Below are 27,399 nucleotides of genomic sequence, written 5' to 3'. Positions count from 1 at the left end.
CCTTTAGAAGTTAGTGAGGACGTATACATGCTTACAACGTCCCAGTGCCGATCCCTCTGAGGTTGTGATTCCAGGTAAAATCCTATCTTACCCTATTTGTATGTCTCAAGAATCATCAGATAAGTTAAAAGGAAACAAATGAACATTTACCCCTGTTAAACTAAATCTGTTGCCTCTTCCTCTTTCAGTCGGTAAAATGGTCTAAAAATTGAGGTAAATGCTATATATAGTCTTAAGAGTATCCTTACATGGGGTGGCTGAGTGAAGGCATTCCCTAAGTGAGCGCATTATTTTTGTTCCATCAGCAGGAGCTTTCCAACTGCTCTCAGGCTGCTCTTCCAACACTCAAAGCTCTTCTTTTCTCTTGGGGTAAGTGCAGCTTTATTTTATTAATCTGTTAACAGATATGTATCGGGACACGTACGTTGCCCAGATGCTCATATTGGGTGTATTTCACATATACGATTTCAATTGAATATTGTTATAAGATGTTATTGAATACTTGCGGGGGGAAAGACTGTGTGTGACATGATTCTGGACTTTAGATCATTGCCAAACGTCTGGTCACTTTTGATTCTTCCATATTTAATATTCGTTTTAGTGAGGGGGGGTAAATGGTATTATTTCATGTAATGCAGAAATATACACAAATCCTTAATTTGTTTATTGATTTGTTTGTTTCCACATGAAACCTTGTCGCCATAGTCCTATTATGTGCAGGTCAAAGGTCAAATCTAAGGGATTTTGCTCAAATTCTTTTGCTCCGACTTGGATTCTGAGATGTGTGTGTTTGTGTCTATAAGTTGTGCCAGTTATTCTTGGGTCAGCTTTTCACTTTCTGCCTGTAATGTGATGCACTTGAGCTCATGGGTGTTGCTGATGGTCTGGAATGTGAGTAGAGGCGGTTTTGGTGCTAGTTTACAATAACCAGTACACTGTAGTAAAAAAAAAGAAAAAAAAATTGCTGCCTTAAATTTTTTAAGTACAATCAACTTGTATGTTTAAGTAATTTCAACTTATTAAACTGACTTGAGTTGAATCTACGACTTTGTTGATCTATAACTAAAAATTGTTGTAAGTTGATTAACTTATTTTGATGAATTAAAGCAATGTAAAAACTCATTGTCATAACTATTTGATCTCATAATTAAGTGAAATATAAAGTTTGATATACAGTTTATATAGTGATTTATTTTGGGCAGGCAATATTCAGTTTTTGTTTTATCTGGGGTTGTTTATAAGGTTATTTCCTTTATTATTATATTATGTAGGTCAGAATAATTTAAATGATCAAATCAATTTATATTCATCTGTTTATTACATACACTCTTAAAAAAAAAAAAATCCCAAATGTTTTTTTTGCAGTTATCCCAAATTCAATAAACAGTTCTTTAAAGACATTTTTGTTGTTAGAGTGAAGAACATTTTAATTATCTAAACATTTTTCCCGCTTTAGAGAACCTTTTGTCCAATGGAAAGGTTTTTTGGATGTTTCCATGGAACCATTGATGCCAATGAAGAACCTTTTTATTTTTTTAAGAGTGTGTATATCATGATTACCTGAGTTATCAATATTACCCAATATGTATTCGCAAGCATAGTAACACTAGCTCTGTTCCATATTCATATTCAGCATTCTTAACTGTACATTTTGTCCAGTATAAACCCTTTTAAAGGTGATTTAGATTGCACAATGAGTATTGGTGTGGTCATTAGGTCTTTTTCAGAGTGTTCCCGACATGCCTGCGAGGGCCATAACACTTTATCGGCAGGAGCAAACGCAACATCAAAGCTCAAAACATGTTGTCCATCACTCAAGGTACGGGATGGATGTGTTTAAACTCAGTTTGATTGGCCGAGCATACGGATAGCCTTGGCGTGAGCTTTGCTCAGAGGCTTTAGCTGGCCAGAAGAACGCCTTCGCTTATGCTAATGCCGCTTTCTTTGTTGCTTCATAAGACATCTAAATATCAAGTGACCTGATTGGATACTCAGATGGCTGATTTGAACCCACAGTAAGGCGTAAAGATTAGCAACGCTTGTGTGCGCTGTAAACAGATTAAAGGTTACGTCATGCATCAGTCGTGAGAAAGGAGAAAATGTTGCTTCACAGTACAGTAGGAACATTTGATATGATGCATGGCACTCAAGCTTCTCAGCTGTCAAGAAAGAAAATGGTTTGTATTCAGTTCACATTTTGGGTGAAGAGAAATTCAGATTTGCTTCAGTGTGGGGTCTGTTTCCTTCAGGTTAACAAGCGTGAATAAATCAGCTTTTACCACATTACAGGGACTGATTATTTTGCTGTAATCAATTTGGCCCTCAAGATTTTGCAATAATTTGGTATATGGATCCAGACAGCATACTTGGCAGAACAGATTAATTACCATTTAATCACCATTTTAATCATATTTTTATTTTATTTGCATATTTTTATTTATTTTTTGTTGAAGACACACTGTAAAAAGTGATCAGTTGACGTAACTTAAAAAAAAGGGAGGAAACCCGTTGCCTTAAATTTTTTAAGTTATAAACTTCATGCGTAAACTGGAAAAAAATAAGTTATGTGAACTTGACAATTCCACATAACTTAATTTTTTCAATTACGCATGAAGTTTATGTTCTTAATTTTGAGGCAACGGGTTTCCTCACTTTTTTAAGTTGTCAACTGATCACGTTTTACAGTGCAGGATCAAAGCCGTTTCTAAAGTTTTGCTGGCGCTGTTGAATGAAACATCCTGCATTTGTTTAGCATTTCCTGTTAGCATCTGTTCACATGAGCTTATTAGATCTCTAAAGTTGTTTAAGAACTGTAACACGCTTTCATATGTTAGTCAACACATCAAAATAAGTGTTCTTTAAAGCACGACAAAATATTATTATAACATAATTTGATTTCAAATGTACTTAATATACACTTATAATTACTAGACATTTGACATTACAAAATGCACTTTTTAAAAGTCATGAAAATGTACTACTAGCATTAAGTACACTTAAGTGGAATTGTATTCAATACGTATTATATTGTCTGCCAGTTCAGTTTTTTTAAATATACTGTACTTTTAAGATTTGAAGGACACTACAAGTTCACAATCAATACAATTAAGTGCACTTCTTTTTTCTTTTCTTTTTTCTTTTTACAAGGGTTAATTTGGTACCAAACCTAATTAACTAAAATTATGAAAGTGATGTTGGAAATAATGTTAAAAAAGGTTAGGCTTAAGCGAAAAATGGTTTCCTGATCAAGCTGGGCTTAGTTGGGTTTAGGCACATGGCCTTCATCATTTATAATAATAACCACCATATAGGAAATCCAAAATATACTGTATACTACTATAATAAATCAATAATCCATCCTTCAATGCTGTAAGTAAAATGATGGGAAAGTGTGAAATGTAACAAACTGCTCACACCTGCTGGCACACAATGCAAACATGACTCAAATGCTGTTCTGATGTGTTTGTCAGGAAATCAAGCTCTCAGGTAGTGAAGCAGAAGCAGGTCCAGGCCACTGAGGCTATGGCGGAACCAGCCTACACAGTGCCAGCCTTCAGGGAGAGGTGAGATTTTACTGGCTTCAGAAGGCTATTTAAAGACAGTGTAAGAGAAAACCAGAAGCCCGCTTCCATTTTAACAGACGACAAAAAAAATGATAGTGTCACTTTACTCTTAAGACTAAACCTGTACAGTATGGAATGTCATTTTTTTTTGTGTGTGTGCGCAGGGCTCCCGAGGGCATGCAGGAGTATCAGAGAATGGCAGCTCACTTTGGAAGAGATTTGGGTCATCTGCAGCAGGAGCTGCACAGAATGAAAGTGGCCACACATGAGCAAGTGAAAAATATCGAGATTACTAGAGAGGTGATCATCTTCGTAAACCTCTTGGAAGAATATCTCTATAAAATGCCTTTTTAAAGGGATAGTTCACCCCAAAAATGAAAATGCTCATGCCGTTCCAAACCTGTACTTTTTTTTCTCTTGTGGAACACAGAAGAAGATATTTTTAACAATGTTGTCCATACAATGAACGTCAAAAAAAAAGCAGAACCTTTGACTCATTACTCCGTTCTTTCTGTATTTTATCAGGTGAAAGGAATGTCTTTGAGGAAGGATGTTCCTGTTGAGGTTCCCAAAGCACCGGACTTCCTGGTCAGTCTGAGATCTCACACTGTGTGGGAGAAGACTCCCGTCAAGCTGTTCTGCACTGTGTCCGGCCAACCCAACCCTATTGTCAAATGGTTTGGATTTCCGTTTTAAATTCCAAAACCGTAATCTGGTTTTGATAATGATTAGATGACTCAAACTTAAAGTTCCCCTGTAGTCAATAATTGAATCCCTTAAAACTCATCTTTGATCACCAAAATTACATATTTAAATGTTTTTTTCCTTAAAATAGCTTGAATGTACTGTAACACTACACCCTTGCCTCATTTAGTATACTTGGTTCTATGAATATGCAAATTAGCCCCGCCTCCACTCACTCACACCAGCTCAGAGATTCACTCGTTGACGATCACACATGATGTGATTGGTTAAGGTAGTTTGTGACGTCAGAAACACCAGCGATTTCAAACCGTGTTTTTGAGACTGTCTTTGGTTCACTGCCGTTTTAAGGAGAAAATACTCAGCAATGGTGTTGACTTATGAATTTGCACATGGTTTGTCTTAAAGCATATTAAAAACACCACATAGACATATAACATATAACATTCAAAGCATAATTTTCACTATGGGGGGACTTTAAGCAACATAAACTGTTTGTAATATTATTTGAATATTCTGAGCAAAAAAACAAAACAATGAAACATGAGAAGAAATTTGTTTGTAAATTGTTAGTAAAACCATGCTTAAATAAATTGTCAGATGCATTTATTCTGCTCATGCTTCATTAATGAGGTCCATTATGTGTTTACTGATATTGAACTTTGGCTCTCTCACTGATGTGATTAAAATTGAGCGCAACTGAACTTTATTTCTCTGTATTGGCAGGTATAGGAATGATGTTGCCATTGAACCCTTGAGTGCTCCTGGAAAGTACAAAATTGAGAACAAATATGGGGTTCACAGTCTGATTATTAGCAGGTATGACCTCACACACCCTCAGTTTACAAGTAGGCCTCTAATAGTTTCCTTTTTCTATTTTAAACTAACTTATAGTTGCAAAATAAGCAACTTAAGTTGATCTGTTTTTACACATACTGTACTCACATGAATTAGCAACACATTTTAGTTTCAAGAGAACTTGGATTCAATAGTTACTCGTCCTTTGTCTTTCAAAACCCATTTGATTTCTTTCTTCCTTCCATGGAACACAAAACAAGATATTGAGAAGAATGTCCAAGCTGCTCTCTTCCATACACTGAAAGTGAATGGTGACCTGCAGAGCTTGACTCATTTTCCGCAGAATAGATACACGATACCAGCTGTGCTTTCTGAGTTGACACACAAACCCGCCTCGCCTCTCTCACTCGTTTCATTTGCTATGAATATTGTTAGGGTTACAGGGCTTGAATTTCGGAGTGGGATTCGGAGCTGCTTCTTGGACTTAAACAATCAAATACACACAAAATAATGTAAAAATACCAGTTTTGGAGAGTATTCATGTTAACACAGTCAGTTATGTTTTCAGTGAACGTAAACAGTTGAGAAAGAAAATGCACATGTAACAGTACAATGGATTCATGTGTCATGTCTTAAAGTGACTGCAGCCTAATATAGAAAACTATGAATTTCCTTGTAATTTAATGGTGAAAAACAGTAAAAGTACAGAAGGTTTCGTTTACCTTGTGTTTGCCATGTTACCCTTGCTTGTTGTTTACCTTGTGTTGGCCCTAATGCTAACATGGCGTTAAACAAATACCTTCCCAGAAGTCCCTACTCCCGTAAATTAATTTGGTAAACAATGTCACAATATATATATATATATATATTTTTAATTCTCTCTCAGAAAAACTGCTGTTTTTCACACATTTAATGGAATGTTTTTTTATAGTCCAAATGATGATGATGGCTGTGAAGCAAAATTTTCAAGGCAACATTGTCACTGTCTAATTACTTAAATTTCATTGTTTCACTCTCACAAAGCTATCATATAGCTTAATGTAGCCTACAAGCCATATGACCTACTTTTATGATGTTTTTTTTTTTCATTGTTGGAGATTGACTTTGTTGGAGCCCCATTCACATTCACTGTATGGAAGAGCGCAACTCACCCCTCCCTGTTTGTAACGCCCTGGGAAAGTGAATGAAGTGCTTTTAAAAGCGACACTTTCCTATTTAGTCCCAGTGAGGTTCATCTTGAAGAAGTCTCAGCTGTCGGTTCTGCTCAACTTAGCTATGCGTCATTTGATCCTGGAACGCCTGACGCCAGTGAAGACTCAGAGCCGCCATTACAGTAGCACCTCTCAGAGATCACAGGTCATCGCAGTGGCCACTGTTTGATCTAACCACTCGTTCATTCTCAAAAAAAAAGCTTGTTGCATATTTTACTACAACTCTCAGAGTGAAACAAAATGCAAATACATAAGAAAATGTCCTTAGTTAGGACAAACATGCCCTATGCATTGCAAAGGAAAAGGAGTGGCTCTAAAATAGTCCACAGGGACTGAAGGTCACATTTCGGTGCTCTGCTCACACTCCTTCAAGGAGAGCACAGCATGTCTGAGACCGACACACTGCTGCCCAGTGAGATCATGTTCTGGATGAAGAAGTCTCTCCACTCGTACCAAATAGTTCATGAAAGATGTGTGAGGAACACATTGAACACTTTTTCCTCCCTGTAAACTAGCCACACAACCAACAGCGGATCATAAAGCAAACATTTTGCCTCACCTTAAATCCTGAAGTCCATTTAAATACTTTTCTTGTCCCAGTTTAATATGCGTAGACAATTGTAAGGCATTCGTAAAATGATTTAGCCCCAAAAAAAGTCTAATAACTATGGCTTTGTAGCACTTTTAACAAAAATCTGATTTTAACATTCTGACCAACCCAGCATAGCAACAGTGGCTCAACCAATGGCGTGAGTTGGGGGCGTGGCTATCTGTTTGATTCACCAATGGCAGAGAGGGGGAGTGTTCAGGGAAACCTTTTTGAACACAGTCATTCTTTTCCAACTCTGTTCAAAATAGAGGCTGAGAAATTACACACTTGACCTTTAAATGATCTAACAAGTCACTTTACAAAAATGGAATACTATTAATGAGTTTATGTGTGTTCATGACGTTGTTGATTCAATTGCTAGTTCCTTAAAGGGTTAGTTCACCCAAAAAATAAAATTCTGTCATCATTTACTTGCTCTCATGTCATTCCAAAATTGGACATAAAATGGACGTACCATATGGCCACTATAAACTATATTTTGGTTAGAAAACTCATGTTCAGTCTGTTGATTGACATTGTGAAATTGTGTTGTTTTATTGCAGATGTGCAGTTACTGATTCTGGAGTGTACTGTGCCGTCGCAACCAATCCACAGGGAAAGGCCACCTCCAAGGCTACTGTCTGTGTCAGGAGTGAGTGTCTCTTCTTTTCTCCTTATATCTTTTCTCATTTTCTTTTGGTAAATGGTCTTTTAGTGATCTACCTCGCTTGTTTTTTCCATGTAGGGCCACAAGGGGGAGGAGAGCTCTCCCATCTGCCAGGACAAGGTAAGATGGAGCTTGTGTTTGGCTGATGCCCAGGTCTGAAGGACCTTACTTGAGATCATGAGCCATAAATACATGTTCTGTTCCAAGTGCTAAGTCTTGATAAGACATGGAAACAATGTCACATTTTTTTCCCATGGTTCATTTGTGCTTGTAAACAGAAGGCAGTGTGGTAAACACATCCTAGAGTTGTCAATAAACAAAAAAGTGCATTTATATTTACTTAATACTTAAGTTATTCTCATAGTTCAAATGACTGTTTTGTGGACAAGTATGCACAGAACAATTTGCCCTTGTTATGTGAAATTTGATATGAAATGTAATAAATATGAAATAATGAAATGTGAAAACAGTAGGCTTTACTATAACATGGATGGAGGGATTTACCTTTTGGGGATTTAAGAAAATAAAGTATGGTTGATAAATAAATATAGAAAATTAATTTTAATTTAATTTTAAATAAATAAATAGGACTTTTAAAAATGATGAGTACAATGAAAAGTCATAGAAATTAATATTTAGATAATTATAATTACAATTTAAATTAAAATATTTAAAAGTCATGGAAACCCCATTAGTGATTTTTCTCATTACTCTGAGCTCTAAAATATTTCCTGTAGGTTAGGAATTGATAACATTGAGTGTAATCTCTATAATTTATAAATCCTTATCCAATAACCATGAAAAAAAAAAAATGAAAAAATTAATCAAAATGTGTTGGAATAAGTAAATGCATAAATAAATATGAGGATTTATCTAATAGATTTATATCACACTAAAATGTTTGCTAAATTCAATTCAATTCACATTTATTTGTATAGCGCTTTTCACAATACATATTGTTTCGAAGCAGCTTTACAGAAATTGTGTGTCTACATTACAGTTTAGAGTGATCTGTTATCAGAGGTGACTGTGTCCAAGTTATGTATCTCAGAAATGTACATATACAAATCACACCGTAAGCTAATAATGTATTAATTTAAGGCAGAAACGATGAGTTCATTGAAGTAATAATATGTTAATAAATATGTTTTGCACAAGCCTATAATGTGGTTTGGTTTGTTATGGAGCATAACTGATCAACAGAGGGTCTTGGGTTTCTGTTGTGTTTCCCATAGTTCCTCTGCTCAGCAGCATTCATCCCAGTAAGCTTGAGGTGACCCTGCTGGACTCTTTTGGAGTGACGTTTGGTACCGAGGGAGAGTCTGTTAGTCTGGTGGCCAACATGGTGGTGGTGCCGGACCTGCCAAACCTGCCACCTGAGGCCATGTGGTACAGAGATGGTGAGATGCTGCATTTCTCATTCAGTTTAGAACCACTGAAAAAGTTTAAACTGATACTAACAATTTACATATGTGTGTAGATACTTTGCTAACGGCATCCAGGTGGGCTGAGATGTCTATTGGTGGTGGAGTCGCCAAGCTCGCTCTTCCTCACCTGAACAAGGATGATGAGGGTCTTTACACCCTCCGCATCTGGACCAAGGATGGAACCACAGAACACAGCGCTTACCTTTTTGTTAAAGGTAAAAAAAAAAAGTGATAAATGCATTGAGTAATCTAACCATTCCTAAAATAACCACAGAGCCCCTAAAGGGAAAAATATGAGATGGGAGAAACAAGTTTTCAAGCAAACGCAAAAGTTTCTTGGGTACGGAGCCACTAAAGGGACATGATGATGTGGAAAAAATAGAAGATGGAAGAAAAAAGTATTATTTCAATGCTTTGCATTCGCTCGCAAAAGTTTTGCGTTTCCCCGAGAAGCTTTAAGTTCCCTCGCAAAACTTTTGCGATGCCCTAAGAAACTTTGCGTTCGCTCGCAAAGAACTCAAAGGTTTTTCTCAGGGAAGCACAAAACATTTGCTTGAGAACGCAAAAGCAATTACATATGATTTTTCCTCCTTCAATTTTTTTTCCCAACATCATGTTCCTTTAGGGACTCCGTACATGGGAGAATGCAAAAGTTCTGGGGCCTCATTTATAAACATTGCGTACGCACAAAAGAAGGCGTACGCCGCTCTCTACGCAATAATTGGTATTTATAAAAAGCAAACTTGACGGTAAAATGTGCGGTCCTTCACGCAAGCTCTGACCCAGGCGTACGCACAAAAACGGGTGAAATGAGAAATGGCGACACCGTCGGCAGATGGAAGAAACACGTGAAAGTGTGTGAAACTGTAGACCGTTGTGTAATGGCAATACTGCCTCTCATAAATAACACGAAGACTTCACAAAGCAAGTCTTACAATTAACAGCCTACACGAACACCCGTTTGATCGATCTGCAACAGAAATGCAAATTAACACATATTTGCAAAAAGAAAAGTGAAATATGTTCTGCAATAATATTGGCATGTTATACAATTCATCCTCATAAATAAGATGGTAAACAGAACGAAATAATGTACAAAACTGATATTCTCGCCAATGTGTCCGTCAGGCGGAGCAGATATAGATGCAATTAGATAGATAGATAATTAGGGAGATAGATACATAGATAGATAGATAGATAGATAGAATAGATAGATAGATAGATAGATAGATAGATAGATAGATAGATAGATAGATAGATAGATAGATAGATAGATAGATAGATAGATAGATAGATAGATAGATAGATAGATAGATAGATAGATAGATAGATAGATAGATAGATAGATAGATAGATAGATAGATAGATAGATAGATAGATAGATAGATAGATAGATAGATAGAAAGATGTATTATTTGTCCACTGGGGAAAGTTGTTTTCATAGTAAAAATGTCTTTATCAGCTACGGAATCATGGTATTCATGCATATGCCTTTAGTTTGTTTTATTTTTGATAAAATAACGTATGACGTATGTCTCAATCATTCAGAAAGCTGCAAGAAATCACATTTGCGCTGAACTATTTCCCATTTCCAAGTAGATTATAACCGACATCTGTAGCTTGTCATTTCTTTTTTATTTCGGCCACAGTCCGAGGTTGTGAGGCTACAGCATTTACGGCGTCTGCAACCTTTTGCCACTCAAGTGCCAAAATGGCATTAGTAATGCCCACACTGTGCCCTCCAAACAACATTTTTCTCCTCTTTTCCACCTCGCCAACGATAACGTCTACTTCACATTGAGTGAAGTTACGTTTTTTTGATTTCCTCTCTATGTTTGCCATGATTTCGCAATCGATGAATATTAACTTATGGGCGTTTCACGGACTATTTATGGGCAACTATGGGCGTGACATGAAGCCGCAAAAGCTGCGCTACATTTAGAATTGATTGTGATTTATTAAGGGGAAAATGCGTAGGATGTGCGTGCGCACGGTTTTATAAATCCGAATATTTCTGTGCGTACGCACGTCCTATGTTTCATCCGTACGCCACTTCTGACGCAAATCCTACGCAAAGTTTTATAAATAAGGCCCCTGGTGATGGAAATAATATGAGATGTAAGGAAAATTATCACGTTCCCCCGAGAAACTTTGTGATTGCTTGCAAAACGTTTGTGTTCCCCTGAGAAACTTTTGCGAGAGAATGCAAAAGTTTTGCGAGTGAATGCAAAGTTTCTTGAGAGACTGAAAAAGTACTGGTGATGGAAATAAATCGAGATTGGAGGAAAAAAAAATATTTCAGTGAATATTATTTCATTTTATGTTTTGTGAGCAAACGCAAAGGCATTGAAATATAATTTTTCCTATCGTCTCATTTTTCCTCTACCATGTCCACTTAGGTGTTCCATAGAGGTATTACATTTCGTGTAACACAAAAATGAAAAAGAGATTAATAAATGTTTTGATATTTTATAAATGTGTGAATGTATTTGTTTCACAGATGCCACTCGCACAGTGGCCGGGGCCCCAGGAGCCCCCATGGATGTTACCGTCTCTGATGCCAATGCAGATTACGTCCTGGTCTCCTGGAAACCTCCAAACACCACCCATGAGGCTCCCATCACTGGATACTTTGTAGACAGGTAAACATAGATTTAATTTTAATGTATAAATAATTCAAATGCATTCAATTATTTACATTTATTTATTTGAAAATAATTTTAATTATTTAAACAAAAGCTAATTTATTTTTTAATAATTCAAATTAAATAAAATTATTGAATGCATTTCATTCGTCACATTCGTAATCAATCGTCACATTTGAACATTATATCTGAAAATATGATTTATAAAAATGTTTTAAACCAATTTTTAACAAAATTGGAAAATAAACAGTATATCTTTTTTACTTTTTGTTTTACATTTTATGCTTTGAACATCGTAACTGAACAATAAAATGTTGCTGTATAATGAACATTTTTAATTTTCCTAAGTTAACTTTCCCTAGTTTCGTAAGACCTATTTTCCTAGTTTCATTATTCACTCACAGGGAAGTGAGAAACCAAACATAACAAAAACATACATCAAATAAATGTTTTTTATTAATTTTTTGGCTCTGTGAAGCTGCCTTTGAAAATCCTACATAAAAGTTTTGGTTAAAAGCTAGGTATTTTAGATATCTTGAATATTGAAATGAGAGCTTATTTTACTATCTGTGTCTGACAAAGATTTTCATCTGTAATTTGCAAATAATTCTAAACACTGTGATTTTAGCTTTTTCAAGTGTGTTTGGTTAGGGTTAGATCACTTTTAGATACACTTGCACGTTAGAACTGGAGTTGAAGTGCCCTTACATACAGAAAATAAATGTTTTTATTTTGTGTCTGTACAGTTGCTTTTGAATGGCTGCCTATGAGGGTCAAATTGACCCGCGAACATCACAAACGTAATAGTAATTTTGTTTGTATATGTCAAAACACATCAGCATGTTGAAACTTTGCATGCATGTTCATCATGATAAATGAGAAAAAGTCACAAAATATCAAGAATAAAAACAGGTTAACCAGTATTTCCAACAACTAGAAAATCGAAACGGGTCAAATTGACCCGCAACATAACAAGGGTTAAATTAAATTAAATAATTATAAAAAAATAAATAAAATAAAATAATTTACATGGTTGTTATTTACATTAATAATAAATTAATAACTATTTTTGCATACTAAAAAAAATCTTGTGTACATTTTGCATGTTGCCTTGGCAGACGCAAGTCAGGAACTAAGGACTGGGTCCAGTGCAATGACTCCCCTGTGAAAGTGTGTAAGCTGCCCGTCCACGGCCTGACCGAGGGAGCTTCCTATCACTTCAGAGTGAGGGCTGTGAACAAAGATGGCATCAGTCTGCCTTCTAGGATGTCCTGTGGAGTGACCGCTGCAGAGGTGGAGAGTGATGTGGAAGGTAGGACTAAAAACTATCAGCAGATAAAAATATCTTGTGCTGAAACAGGACCAGTAGCCCACACACGTTAAAAGAGTTATTGAATGGGAGCAAAGGCTGCTCCTTCCTACTGTACATGCTCAGTTATGTTTCGCTCCAAATTCATTGTACAATGAGAACTTTCTCAGATGTTTGATTCAAGTGCCTTTAATAATGTATTTCTATATTTTGCACAACTGTTAATCATAGTATGTTTTTGGTGTCACATTTGAAATCCATTCGGTAAGTTCGCTATAATGCACACTCATATATCGCACAGAGAAGCTTAAATGCGTCTGTAGTGATGATCTTAAAAGCTGTCTGGTGTTAAATGTGTTCAAATGGAATCACCCAAGCTGAGGGGAAAATGAAGTATTATGTTTATGTATTGAAACAGTGATTAAAATCGAAGGGAAATATGACATTGCGATTCGACAGGAGGAACTACAAGGAGGTACATTCGATTTCAGGTTTCACTGAGCCATTAATATCATCTCTCTCCATCCACCTATACAGCATGCTGTCTTGGTCAAAGTATCTTACAACTTAACACTCATTTCATTCATTCATACCATGTAGTAATTATTGAAACAGAAAGGGGTAAACATGAAGCTTTAATCTCTTTTTTAAGATAGACAATACTTACACCTATACATGCATGTGATGTCAACAGGACATTGTAACCAAGGATAAAGAAAAAGGTATGACACTTTTTTCATCAAAATCTAGATTTTAGGCTACAATTGATATGAATGGATAAGGGAAAGTGTCCTGTATCTGGTCAAGGTTTTCATTATTTTAATCATCTATTTGACTTGATTGATTCATTTTAAATAGTCCTAAATAAATTATTTTTTTAAATAAAGATATTACATGTAATCTCTCAATTAATATGAGGTTATATAAACTGCAAATATAATAAAATATATAATTAGAAAATAAATAGTAAAATGCTGTTTTTAGATGAAGTACAGCATGATTTCCTAAAGGTATTTAATTTCAGCTACCCAGACCTGTCTGGCAAAAAGAAATTAATAAATAGTGGCAATAATAATAATTCATGATAGATAATGTTACATATTAAGTGTGAACTTGTTAACCAGCTAACCAGTAAAAATGCTGATTTACCGTCATCGCCGCATTTAACCCCAAACATGTTTTCTCGGATTGACTTTAACCAGCAAATAAATGAGTGAAATAATCCGCTAAATGAATTTCATCCATCTAAATTAAATTAATCCAATTAATTAAAGGTCAACATATTAAAATGTTTGTTTTTACTGCAGTGTGGTCAATCAAAAATTTTAATTTACCAGGATATGACAAACTGAATTTTTGGCTAAAATGTATTTTCTTTCTCTTGCAATGCTCAAAATATTCACATAATATATTCACAGAATATTCTGAGGAAAGTTCAATGAATCCATGTAATATACTGTCTCTACAGTACTATGTTTGTCAGCATACAAGTCCTAATAATTTATTTAGTTATTTATTTTGCCAAAAATTCATGTTGTCTCAACACATTAGTACTAAGTCCAGTCTTGGGGAAAGTTACTTTTAAAAGTAATGCGTTACAATATTGTGTTACTCCCTAAAAAAGTAACTAATTGTGTTACTTAGTTACTTTTTAGGGAAAGTAATGTTACATTACATTTGCTTTACTTTTACCTACAAATTCACAGATGTACAGTAGAGGTTAATAAATGGCAAAACAAAGTAACTTGCGTTACTTATTTGAAAAGTAACTCTATTTTGTTGTAAAAAAGTAATCTGATTACATAACTCAAGTTACTTGTTATGCGCCACCCCCAACACTGGTTACTAACACACTGCGAATAAGAGTGTAGTAGATGATGTTTAAAAAAAATTCTAAATAAACATCTGATTTATTCCTGTTTAGTGTATGTTACAATACCAGGTCCACCCACCAATGTGCATGCTACAGAAATTAACAAAACATATATTGTTCTGAGCTGGACACCACCTAGCCCTCGCGGACGGGCACCTGTGTGTTACCTCATTGAGAAGGTGTGTGTGTGTTTGCACTTTTATATCTGTAAAAAATATACTTTTTTTCTTATATAATGTTAAATAATGTAAATAATGTAAATTTGTAAATAATGTAAAATAAACATAATTCTACATTTAAAACAGTTATTAGTCAAGAAAAAACTTGTTGTAATATTGTAAAGTATTTATACATGAAAATGAATCGCACAGTGTGAGTCATATTTTGTAAATAGATTGTTTATCCCATAATTCCTGGGTTTGTAAGGGGAAACTCTCCTCATAATGGTCATCTATGACTCTCCACGGCTTAGTGTGAAGGTGACAGTCACATCTGGCAGAGAGTCAACACTGCGGTCCAGTTACGATCCCCCCGTTACCCTGTTTTCGATATGGAGGACAAGAAATCTTACCGTTTCCGCATAATCACTATCAACAAGTATGGCTCAAGTGAGCCGTCAGAGCCCACAGCACCCATCCAAAAGGTGGACCCTTATGGTAAGAAGGCTCTAACTGTCAAACTGCAACTTAACAGGCCTGCTGTTGTGGTTGTCTAACTGTCCGATGCCAAAATATGCTAAATAAGCTGTTCGAAAGGTCATTAAAATGATGTTCAGTACAAAGAATTCTACATATGCTGCTTGTGTAACTACTTCCATGCTGTATTTTGCAGGTATTGTTCTGAACATTGGTATGTATGTTTATGCTTTCACAGCCTTCTGCTTTGCGAAAAGGAAATCACTTCTTCTCGCTGAAAGTCTCAAATAATACTATGATCTGAAATGCATTGCTGTCCCCCTCCACTTTGTTGTTGTTTGGCTCACATTTGCTGTTTCAGTTCCACTTCCACATCCGTCCACCATAACATGTTCACTTTCAGCACTGCAGAGTTCACTCCCTATTAAGTCTGTGGCAAAATCGTATGACGAATCTGATTTTTAAAATAGTGTGTTTGGTTTGTGCAGGTGTTCCCTCTGCCCCGGGACAGGTGATTGCTTCCAGAAACACCAAAACGTCTGCTTTTGTGCAGTGGGAGGCCCCAAAACATGCCAACAACCTGATGGGTTACTATGTAGATGCCTCTGTGATCGGCTCCAAGGCCTGGTTCCCTTGTAACCACAGACCTTACAAACACAACAGGTAAAATATACACAAAAATGTCCAGATTTAGTTCAACTTTGTCACACCAAAGTTAATAATACTTACAGTGGTTTCTGAAAGTAGGTTTACATTGGGCCTGTCTGTCTGGACTTACATTTGTCAGGTTTGTGGTCCATGGTTTGATCCCAGGAGATACTTACGTGTTCCGTGTGCAAGCCGTGAATGCTTACGGATTGAGTGAAGAATCACAGGAATCTGCTCCCCTCTTCATTGATGCTGCACTTTGTACGTACACAGCTGACGTCTTTCTAATGGCTTTGTAAAAACAGTAATAAAAGGAATGGAAAGTTAGTATAAGACAATTAATTAAAATCAAAATCGTGATTATAATATTTAAGGGATTCATTGTTGACTTAAATCATTTAATAATAATTTGTTCCACTGGCCAGAATACAACAGTGGTCTTGTGGTTTATACTGACACCTAGTGGCGTGGTTGTATTATTATGCAAAAAACATTTTCAGTTGCAGATGCGAAAATATGCAAATGTATCCAACAACAGAGCGGACATATAGTATAATATTGAAGGTGTATATCATTTTAGGCTATATATATATGTATATATATATATATATATATATATATATATATTATGTCAAACTGTTTTTAAATGGAAAAAAGATAGCACAGGTACATATGTAAGATGTCTGCTAGAGATCTGGAAAACATCTGCAGTGTAAATACATCTGATAAACATCTTAGAAAGGGTAGTTTTACATACATTCTAAACCATAAACATCTTAAAGACATCTTCTAAATGTCTATGTGACATCTGAAAGGAGACGTCTCAGAGACATATTGCAGATGAGCAAACACTCTAAAAATACATCTTGCAGATGTATATGCAGACATAAAATAGACGTCTCTAAAATGTCTGTGTGCTATCAGGGTAACTTTGTGCATTGAGTGCACTATTGTCTGATTTTAGAAACCTGAAACCATGCAATGGGTGGACATGTAAAATTGCTTAAAAGACACATTTAAATAAAGTGTTTTAGCCATAAAAAACACCTGTGTTATCTTATACAGCAGGTGCAGTGGAGTATGGTATGTATGTATGTGATATATTTCATTTCTAAAGTAATTTAACACATCCACTCCTGATATTTACACACACTAGCCTAATAAAATCAGCTCTTCTTTTACTCAGTATGCAGTAAAGTCATTGACATACACAATAGAGGCACAGTGACAGTCTAGCCTGTTTGTGAATTTATGTATGCAACCATAACCAATCACTCTAACAATATCACTGTATCTAAGTGATTATGCTGTCACAGTAAATGATTTTAATCACTGCATCTGATCACGGCCCTAGTCACCTATGTTATATGTGATCCTCAGGACCTTTATTCGTCTCGCTGAATGATTTTCTCTCTGTCCCACATAATCAGCTACTCCCTCCGCCCCATACGGCATCAGTCTGCTGAACTGTAACGGATCCTCCATGACCCTGGCCTGGAAACGCCCCAAACACACGGGCGGCTCTAAGATCACGTCTTACTACCTGGACAAGCGCGAGGCAGAATTGGTTGCTTGGAAGGAGGTTAGCCCGAGTCCGGCTGTCCACAGGATCTTCACGGTACGCTTTACATGAATATATTTCTTGTGTATTTAATCAACTTTGAATATGAAAATAATCTTTACTGATGGAATAAAAATGTACTCTAAATGTATACTTTTGGTGTGTGTTTCTCGGATCGGCCTGTATTTCACAGGTGGAGAATCTGACCGGTGGCGTTTTCTATGAGTTCAAGATTCAGGCTGTTAACATGGCCGGAGTCGGCCTGCCATCTGAGCCCAGCAAAGCTTTTGCATGTGAAGCCTGGACAATGGCTGAGCCTGGTTAGTACCCCGTTTACTCCACTATACTACTACCGTCTCAACATCAACACTGTTATTGAACTAAAATAATTCAAAATTGAACTGACTCAAGCTGAATAACAACGCTATTGTCTTCAATAGAGCTGCTTATAGCTTGATAAATTGTCTAAATTGATCATTCTTCTTTTCATCATCAGGCCCAGCATATGACATCAGTTTCTGGGAGGTGCGGGAAAGCTCCATCCTGGTGCAGTGGAGGGCCCCTGTGTACAGCGGAGAGGGTCCCATCACTGGATACTTTGTGGACATGGCTAAAAAGGGCTCATCAGATTTTGTCACTGTGAATGCTGAGCCAGTGGGGCATTGTTACCTGAAGGTATGAAACAAAACTAATTTTGTTACAAAATTCAAATAGCCTCTCAGTTAAATAAGTGGCACAACACAGAGGCTAAGAACAAAAATAAATGTGATTCAGTATTCAAATGTTTATACTCTGATATGTAGGTGACTGGACTAGAGACTGGAGCGTCATATGTGTTCAGAGTGCGGGCTGTGAATGATAAAGGTGTTGGAAAAGCCTCAAATGTGTCCGATCCCGTATGTGCAAAAGCACTGCCAGGTAACAACCATTCTTTAACATGCAGCATATAGATGGATATCATTCCAAACCCGTATTTCGGGGCTTTCGCATCTGAGAAACATTTTCATATTGCCTATAACTATTGCTGGAAGTACCTGCTTTTTGTAGTTCACACCGCAGGAACTGGGAATGATTTTAGTTATAGGAACGCCATTTGGTGGGACTAAATTAGCTCGAACGTCAGAGTAGGGTCTAACCTAGCACAATAGGAGCTACCAGTGACGCAAGTGTGCGTTGATTGGCCGAATGAATGCCTTACAAAACACCAGTACTCACCATTTTTAAAAAGCCATGTAAACACACAGTTTATATATACTTAACCCCACAAACATGAAAAACAGCGATAAATGGACCAACGCCGAAGCCCAGGAACTTCTCAACCTTTTGTTGACGTTGTAGAATGCCACGCTTAAATGACGTTGCTGTTTGCCAGCTTACGTAACTTCAGAGTTCCTACTGGTGGTGCAAATGCAACCAGGAAAATGGCCCTAGGGGAACATTAGTTTTTGGGGAACCGCTCTGGTGGCTCGTTCCTATAACCACCCAGTCCGAAAGCCCCTTTTCTTTCTTGCGTGGAACTCAAAAGATGTTTAGCAGGATGTCCAAGCTGCTGTTTTCCATACAATTAAAGCAGATGAGAACCAGGGGCAAATGGGTTCACCTTTCACTTTCATTGCATGCCAAAAAGTGGATTATGATACATAGCTCTTTTTTATGTTGTTATTATTTTCTGTTATTTTGTTTCTTAAGGTACAAAGGAGATCTCATGTGGTGTGGATGAAGAGACTGGAGACATTTTCCTGAACTTTGAAGCTTGTGAAGTTTCTGAAACCTCTAAGTTCAGTTGGTCAAAGTCCTACAAAGAAATCAACGAATCAAGCAGGGTCTCCATCACGTCCTCTGGAAGAAAGTATGTCTGTTCTGTGTGAATTTGTAATTTTATTCAACCCGATCTCATGAGAATTTGTAGGTATTGAACAAGTTGGCAATTTCATACAATCTGACTCGTATGAAAACGTGTGATTTGTAGATAAAACGCTATCATGAAGGTCCACCCCTAAAACCTGACCGTCAGGGGAGCTTAAGCAAATCATAGGGAGATTTTTCAAATTGTAAAATACTTAGGAATAGTCATGAGACTTTGTTGCATTTATTAACACAGCATCATAAAACAACGTGGTGTAAATTAAAAAGCTGCAACGTTTTTGCTAAGGTCAAAGCTGACATTTGTAAACCCTGAGACGGAGGATCTGGGCATCTACTCTGTTGCGGTGTCCGATACAGATGGAGTTTCATCCAGTTACTCCGTCAATGAGGAAGGTCAGAGATGAGGATCTACATATCTCCTTTATTTACTTATAAAGATGAAGTTTGATGAATATGATACCCGTTTTCTTTTACAGAGCTCAAAAAAGTGCTTGATCTGAGCTACAACATCAGACATCCTAGTGAGTTGCCTGTGGATTGTTCATGAATGTTTTCGATTGCCATTTCATGAGAATTTTGATTATCTAAGAATGATTTGGTGTTTTTTCTTTTTTTACTTTTTTTTTCAGCTGTTCCACTGAAGACGGAGCTGAACTATGAGATTCTGGAGAAGGGTCATGTGCGTTTCTGGGTCCAGGCTCTGAAGTTGTCCTCCTCTGTCAACTACAGGTTCATCGTCAACGATAAAGCCATCACGAGTGCTGAGGTACAGCCAAACACTTCACTGCTTCAAAATCACTTCCCCAACAAATCACTTTTTAAATTTAAGGGACAAAATAGGCTATTGTTATTATTATTATTGTTGTTGTTTACAAAAAATAATAAATTTACAAATATTAACTAAATGAGCCACAGTCCGTTATTCTTATTATTTGTTTCTAATTCTTATTATTTACTACTAACTACTACTACTACTACTACTCCCAATTAACATTTGCATTCAATAACATTTACAAATAATTAACTAAATTACCCAGTTATTAATTATTATTGTTTTTGTTTATGAATAATAATGCATTTACAAATAATTAACAAAATTACCCAGTTATCATTATTATCATTGTTGTTGTTATTGTTTACTAATAAATGTAAAAATATGAAACAAATTAGCCCTAGCCACTTATTATTTATTATTATTATTATTTGTTGTTATTATTTACAAATAATAATATATTTACAAATAATTGACAAAGAAACCCAGTTATTTATTGTTATTGTTATTATTCTTATTTAAAAATAATACTAATACATTTACACATTTACAAACAATTAACAGTTACCCAGTAATTATTGTTATTATTGTTGTTGTTGTTTACTAATAAATTTACAAACAATTAACAAAATGACCTAGTTATTTATTATTATTGTTGTTGCTGTAGTTTACGAGAAAATAATACATTTACAATTGCTATCCAAATTAGCCACAGCCAGTTATTATTATTTATTATTACTATTATTATGTATTGTTTGTTTGTTATTATTATTATTATTATTTACAAATACTAATATATTTACAAATAATTATCAAAATTGCTTAGTTATTATTTATTATTATTATTAGTAGTAGTAGTATTATTTAAAATAATACTAATACATTCACACATTTACAAATAATCAATGCAATTATTATTATCATTGTGGTTGTTGTTTACTAATAAATTTAAAATATTAACAACATTAGCCACAGCCAGTTATTTTTTGTTTATTATTATTGTGATCTTTGTTATTGTTGTTTACAGTTATTTTTTATTATTGTTATTATTGTTGTTGTTCTTGTTTTAGTCCCATTTAAAACCCTTGAAATAGTAAATTTAAACTGATTTTACTGTGTGTTTAGGGTTGCAAAATCAGCCATGATGTATCCACTGGAATCATCCAGATGACTGTTGAGAACTTCACCAAAGCCAGTGAAGGCACTTACACCATTCAGATCCACGATGGCAAGGCCAAAAGCCAAAGCTCACTGGTTCTTGTGGGAGACGGTAAGGGCTTAACAGCGTCCAGTCTCAGAGCAGTTCTGGGATTTCTATATAAAACTAAAAAAGTCAAAAAGTATGAAACTTCTGTAAGCAAATGTTCTTGGTATTTTTTAATTTTAGCATTCAAAGTTGCTCTGAAAGAGGCTGAGTTCCAGAGAAAAGAGCACATCAGAAAACAAGGTTTGTGAAGCTACACAAATCCCAAAAATCTCAGTATTGTTTGTACTGTGTGGCCAGTTTTCACTTATTAATCCGTTACATTTTTCTGGTTCTCTCAGGCCCTCACTTCTCAGAATACCTGTCTTTCCATGTGACCGATGACTGCACAGTGATCCTTGTCTGCAAGGTAAATGCAACACAACAATTAAAAGACTGAGAAGTTGATATAAGTGTCTCAAATCATTTTCCTTGTCATATTTTTACACTGTAGCTGGCCAATGTGAAGAAAGAGACAACATTTTCCTGGTTTAAAGAAGATGAAGAAATAACTGTCGATGTTCCACCCAACCCAATGTCTGGATCTTGCTCCCTTCCAATCCCCATGGTATGATCACCAGCACTCCAGAGATCAAAGTTTATAAAACATTAACATAATTGCAACAGTTTAGAGCTTCATAAATCTAACTATTCAGTTACATTGGAAATATTTTGTTCCAATAGTTCTCCAGGAAAGACCAGGGAATTTACAAAGCTGTACTGGGCGATGACCGTGGAAAGGACACCTCTGTCTATGATATTTCTGGCAAAGGTATTTTTATATATATATATATATATATATACTGAGTCTGAGTCTGGGTATAAATGTGAGTGTGAAATAATAATAATATATACATACACTCACCTAAAGGATTATTAGGAACACCTGTTCAATTTCTCATTAATGCAATTATCTAATCAACCAATCACATGGCAGTTGCTTCAATGCATTTAGGGGTGTGGTCCTGGTCAAGACAATCTCCTGAACTCCAAACTGAATGTCAGAATGGGAAAGAAAGGTGATTTAAGCAATTTTGAGCGTGGCATGGTTGTTGGTGCCAGACGGGCCGGTCTGAGTATTTCACAATATGCTCAGTTACTGGGATTTTCACACACAACCATATCAATATGGGCCAACATTTCTAAAGAATGCTTTCAGCACCTTGTTGAATCAATGCCACGTAGAATTAACCCTTAGTCACTGTTTAAAAAGGACGACGCTTAAGTGGTTTGGGGTCGTATTGACCCCAAACTTTTAAAGAGTGATTGCATAAGGAAATATAAATTTTTTATATGGAAAACTATATATAATTTTTTTAATTCACTTCTCAACTATACAATAATGCTGTGTTTTTTGGGAAATTTTTAGGTTTTCTACATATTTACTGCACAATTACATAACTAGGCCATAAATTGGCACATGAAAAATGATTTTTTAAAGAAAAAATCACTTAAATGATGATGATAATTAAATCTTAAATAGTTTTTGGACATTGCTCTATGTGTTAGGGATAAAATACTACCATCTGGTGGTTAGTCGAAAAACTGTTTTTCTTACAGTTAAGGAATTATTGCGCAATGACCACATCTGTCCAATAGAGGTCCATAGAGACTCATTCATTTTCCCTTCATTTGTCTTGATGCTTCAAATTCTCCTAACAACTTGATATATATGATAAAAATATTTTATGCAATTCACAAAATATATATGTCAAATTTAGAGTTTGTTGTTGTTGTCTGATATATTTTGAATTATTGTTTTTGCAAATTATTATACATACATTTGCATAAACATTACAAGTCAGCACTATGACATGATTGTAATCACACACTATTTATTTCAGAAAATTATTTATCAAGAATTATTTATTTTTTTAGAACAAGAGATTTTAGAACAAAATAAATTAAATAAACCAAGTAAATAAACCAATATAATACAAAACAACAGCACCAATAAACTGTAATGAACAGGATGCATACATTTGCATACATGTGTGTGTTTGTGTGTGTGTGGCTGTGTGTGTGTGTGAGATAGAAAGCTCGTTCCACTTTGTGTTTATGCTCTAGGACCAGACCTTGATTTAAATATATATTTTTTTAGATTTATGCCAGTTTTGTTTATTTTATTTGCCAATATCTGTAACAATGCTCTCGGTTGCAGTCACATACATGTGTGTGTTTGTGTGTGTTTGTGTGTGTGTGTGTATGAGATAGAAAGTTCGTTCCACTTTGTGTTTATGCTCTAGGACCAGACCTTGATTTAGATGTCTTTTTTTTTTTTAATTTATGCCAGTTTTGTTTATTTTATTTGCCAATTTCTGTAAAAATGCTCTCTGTTGCAGTCAGGACATGTGTGTGTTTGTGTGTGTGTGTCTGTGTGTGTATGAGATAAAAAGTTTGTTCTACTTTCTATTTATGCTCTAGGACCAGACCTTGGTTTATATGTAGAACATTTCAGATTTATAATGGATTTACTTTTATTTTTTTGACAAACAAAATAAAAAAAGTCATTTTTTTCATTTTCCCATTCATTTTCAATTGGGGTCATTTTGACCCCAAACCCCTTAAATGGTAAAAAAAAATTTACACACCTTTAGAACAACCGAATCGAACCCAGTTTTTTTGTGCATATTTAGATAGATTATGTAGGAAAAGTCACAGAGTTTTATGGCCCTGAGATGAAGGGAACATTTTTAAAAAATCAAGGAAAAGTCCAGTGGGGTCATAATGACCCCAAACAGTGACTATGGGTTAAGGCAGTTCTGAAGGCGAAAGGGGGTCAAACACAGTATCAGTATGGTGTTCCTAATAATCCTTTAGGTGAGTGTATATATATATATATCCAGTCTATTGTTCAAAGGTTAGGGGTCAATAAGATTTTTTTAAGCATTTAATACATGGCTTACTATTCAGCAACGATGCACTAAATTGATCAAAAGTGATGGTAAAGACATGTATAATGTGGGTCATAATGTTTTGGCTCATCAGTGTATATTGAAATAGAAAATAATATTAACAATATTATTGTTTTTACTGTATTTTGCTTAAATATAATGATCAAATAAAGGCAGCTTTAAGAGTCTTAAGTGAACATAAGAGACCAGAATTTTTGGAACGGTATATTGTGTGTGTATAAATAGGCACATTATGTTATATACAAATTATATTTAAACATTAATTGTCATGTATTGTATTATTTTTTGCCAGTGTTTGAGGATATCATCAATGCAATCGCCAGTATTGCTGGTAAGTTGGACAATTTTATGAAAATGTAACCTGAATTCGCTGAATTCATTAAATTAATTTACTATTAGTTTAACACATTGTATAAGTACAGTATTATTATTGTATTGTGTTTCACGACAGGATCCTCTGCCTCTGAGTTGGTTCTTCAGTGCACACCAGAGGGTATCAGACTGCAATGCTACATGAAGTACTACACAGAGGAGATGAAAACCAGCTGGTTTCATAGGTACGTCCACATGAAAAGAGACCATCCATCTGTTCAGAACTTCAGACTCAGAATATACTCATCAAATGATATTCATGACAATGTTTTGTTCGGTGGGTTATCGCCAATTGAAGAGATTTTCTTTTGATGTTTTGGCTTTAGAGACAGTAAGATCTCCTCCTCAGAGAAGATGAGAATTGGAGGCACATCTGAGATGGCCTGGATGCAGATCTGTGAGCCCACAGATAAGGAAAAGGGTCATTATGCCATTGAGATTCATGATGGGGAAAAACCACACTCTCGTACCTTTGACCTTTCTGGACAAGGCAAGTGGAGACTGAACTGCTGAATGCTATAGGCTCAGAATTGACATAAAAAATGCAATTCATACATACTAATACTTGAATACAAATTTATTTTCTATGATTGGGGCATAAAGTCCGGGTAAAAATGACGGTAATAAAACTGTTCTGATATGATATATATAATTGTAAGAAAAACCTTTTGTACCACTTTTTATTCCATATCAGAACAGTTTGATACAGTTTTGTATCCAAAAAAGTTTTTATAAGCCATGTTAAAACTATATTGGCACAATATATTAAAATGTGTTTTAAACTATATTTATAAACTTTTTTTTTTTCTTTATCATGGAAACAATTATTTGTCATGGATTCTGCAACGTGTTACTTATTGTGTTTTCTTCCATTCTAACAGCATACACTGATGCCTATGCGGAATTCCAAAGACTTAAGTAAGATAAACGACATTGCTTCAATTCATTCTCTTTACAGACTCCTATTTTTTCCTATTGATGTTTTACTCTGATATTTTCTCCTCTTCTTTCATCAGAGCTGCTGCTTTCGCTGAGAAGAGTGAGTATTTCTGAGAACCTGTCAAATGGAACATTAATAAGGGTCTAATCTGGTATTCATGCATACTTGAACTCAGGCAGTATAATGGAGCATAAAGCTTTGTGCAATGAAAATAATCTCATTAAATTAGCTTAGGTATTTGTTCAGATGTCAGAACTATGACCAACATTTCCATACAAGTGGAAGTAACCTATTTATTATTAAATAGACATTATTCCCAAAAAAGTTGGAAATAGTGTCCAAATGTGTTAAATGAACTATTTGCCCTCTGTAGACCGTGGTCGAGTGGTAGGTGGCCTGCCAGATGTTGTCACCATTATGGAGAAGAAGGTAGTATTTCCTTTACTTTTCCCATGTTCACTAGAACTACACTTGATATTTCTTTTTAACACATACACAAGTTAACTGTGTTTTCATAAAGTGTTCATATTTTATGGACTAATTCGCAGTACATGTGCACATAATTTGTGACCTCTCACCTCTGCAGAGCTTGAGTCTCACTTGCACAGTGTGGGGTGACCCCAGCCCAGAGGTCACCTGGTTTAAGAATGAGCAGGAAGTTCTGTCTGACGACCGCTACAAGATCACCTTCGAGGGCGGCAAGTTTTCCAGCCTCACAATCAAGAGTGTTTACGTGGAAGATTCTGGAAAGTACAGCATCAATGTGCGGAACAAGTACGGCGGTGAATTTGTGGAGATCACAGTAAGCGTCTACAAACAAGGCGAAGAGATCCCTGAGCCCAAACTGGGACAGATGTCCAGGCCAGCCGCCACCCCCAAGCCAGCTACACCCGCTCCACAGTCCGTGAAGACCCCGACTCCTCAAACTCCTACGCCCTCCATAAAGTCCCCCACCCCTACTCCACCTCCCTCCGTGAAGTCTCCCACTCCAACTCCAGCTCCTAAATCCCCCACCCCACCAAGGTCCATGAGATCCCCCACCCCGCCAAGATCCATGCGATCTCCCACCCCTACTAAGAAGTAACTAGTAAACTATGGCTTATAGAACCTGAAGATACGTGAAGATAGATAAAGTTAATTTATAGTGTTTCAATTCAAATCAGCCGAAGATGATCGGTTTTAGTTTGCTGCAGAAGTCTACAAATCAGGATCTGTAACTGGTACAATTGCGAGATTAAAGATACTTGTAATAAAATATCTGAGGGAAGAGTCCTTTAAGATCAGCTTCAGACTCCAATGTACCAGTTCATCTCTGAAATTGAGACAAAAAAAATAGGAGGATTGTGTTTTATGTGTTGCTTTCGCAGCCAAAAGCTAATGAAGGTTAAATAAAGTGCTGTTGGGCCAGTCAAAAATCATCACCAAGGCCACCGCTGTCTTATCTGTCTTTATTCTGTACCCTCCAAATGCTTTTTGGTGCCAATAAAAATCAGCCGTCTCCTCTCTGGAGTGGATCTTCAGTAGTCTGAGTTGAATTTTGTCTCTGTTTATTTCCCAAAAGGACATTATTAATTTGATTAAGTTTCACATAATATAGGCAGTCTGTGAATTAGTGTTTGAATAGTTAACCTCAGGATTACAATCAAGGTAATATTCAGCTGTG

At 35.8% G+C, this 27,399-nt stretch overlaps 1 protein-coding gene across 2 annotated transcripts; it reads left to right on the top strand.

Moving 5' to 3' along the window:
• The first annotated feature begins 194 nt into the window (after positions 1-194).
• On the top strand, positions 195-27,259 carry myom2a (myomesin 2a). 2 transcript variants are annotated; one of them, XM_056252758.1, is made up of 38 exons: positions 199-213; positions 306-369; positions 1,717-1,819; positions 3,471-3,563; positions 3,728-3,863; positions 4,089-4,240; positions 4,992-5,084; positions 7,427-7,515; positions 7,609-7,650; positions 8,766-8,930; positions 9,011-9,172; positions 11,458-11,599; positions 12,721-12,914; positions 13,330-13,386; positions 14,836-14,963; positions 15,257-15,440; positions 15,908-16,082; positions 16,207-16,328; positions 17,498-17,685; positions 17,822-17,948; positions 18,125-18,303; positions 18,432-18,546; positions 19,318-19,477; positions 19,781-19,887; positions 19,971-20,015; positions 20,124-20,260; positions 21,392-21,536; positions 21,654-21,713; positions 21,812-21,879; positions 21,964-22,077; positions 22,194-22,281; positions 24,717-24,755; positions 24,876-24,981; positions 25,123-25,286; positions 25,678-25,714; positions 25,813-25,835; positions 26,110-26,165; positions 26,323-27,259. In XM_056252758.1, exons 3-38 carry the CDS (start codon positions 1,740-1,742, stop codon positions 26,818-26,820), a joined length of 4,470 nt encoding a protein of 1,489 aa, XP_056108733.1. In that variant the 5' UTR covers positions 199-213; positions 306-369; positions 1,717-1,739; the 3' UTR covers positions 26,821-27,259. The 2 variants fall into 2 exon arrangements, with proteins under 2 accessions (XP_056108734.1, XP_056108733.1); XM_056252759.1 differs by lacking the exon at positions 1,717-1,819 and having other exon boundaries at positions 195-213.
• Positions 27,260-27,399: the final 140 nt, after the last annotated feature.

The sequence above is a fragment of the Rhinichthys klamathensis genome, unplaced genomic scaffold (assembly GCF_029890125.1).
Source record: "Rhinichthys klamathensis goyatoka isolate OS25496 unplaced genomic scaffold, OSU_Roscu_1.1 h1tg000098l_1, whole genome shotgun sequence".
Classification (NCBI taxonomy): domain Eukaryota; kingdom Metazoa; phylum Chordata; class Actinopteri; order Cypriniformes; family Leuciscidae; genus Rhinichthys; species Rhinichthys klamathensis.
Note: the sequence above shows the minus strand (reverse complement) of the source record. Positions and strands in the feature narration are given on the sequence as shown.

What these genes read in the sequence shown, in the direction of transcription:
- myom2a (XM_056252758.1), top strand. Translation starts at nt 1,740, where the DNA reads ATGCCTGCGAGGGCCATAACACTTTATCGGCAGGAGCAAACGCAACAT. An exon ending in CGCTTACCTTTTTGTTAAAG is followed by an intron (nt 9,173 to 11,457) that starts GTAAAAAAAAAA and finishes TTTGTTTCACAG; the next exon opens with ATGCCACTCGCACAGTGGCC. An exon ending in CTTTGACCTTTCTGGACAAG is followed by an intron (nt 25,287 to 25,677) that starts GCAAGTGGAGAC and finishes CCATTCTAACAG; the next exon opens with CATACACTGATGCCTATGCG.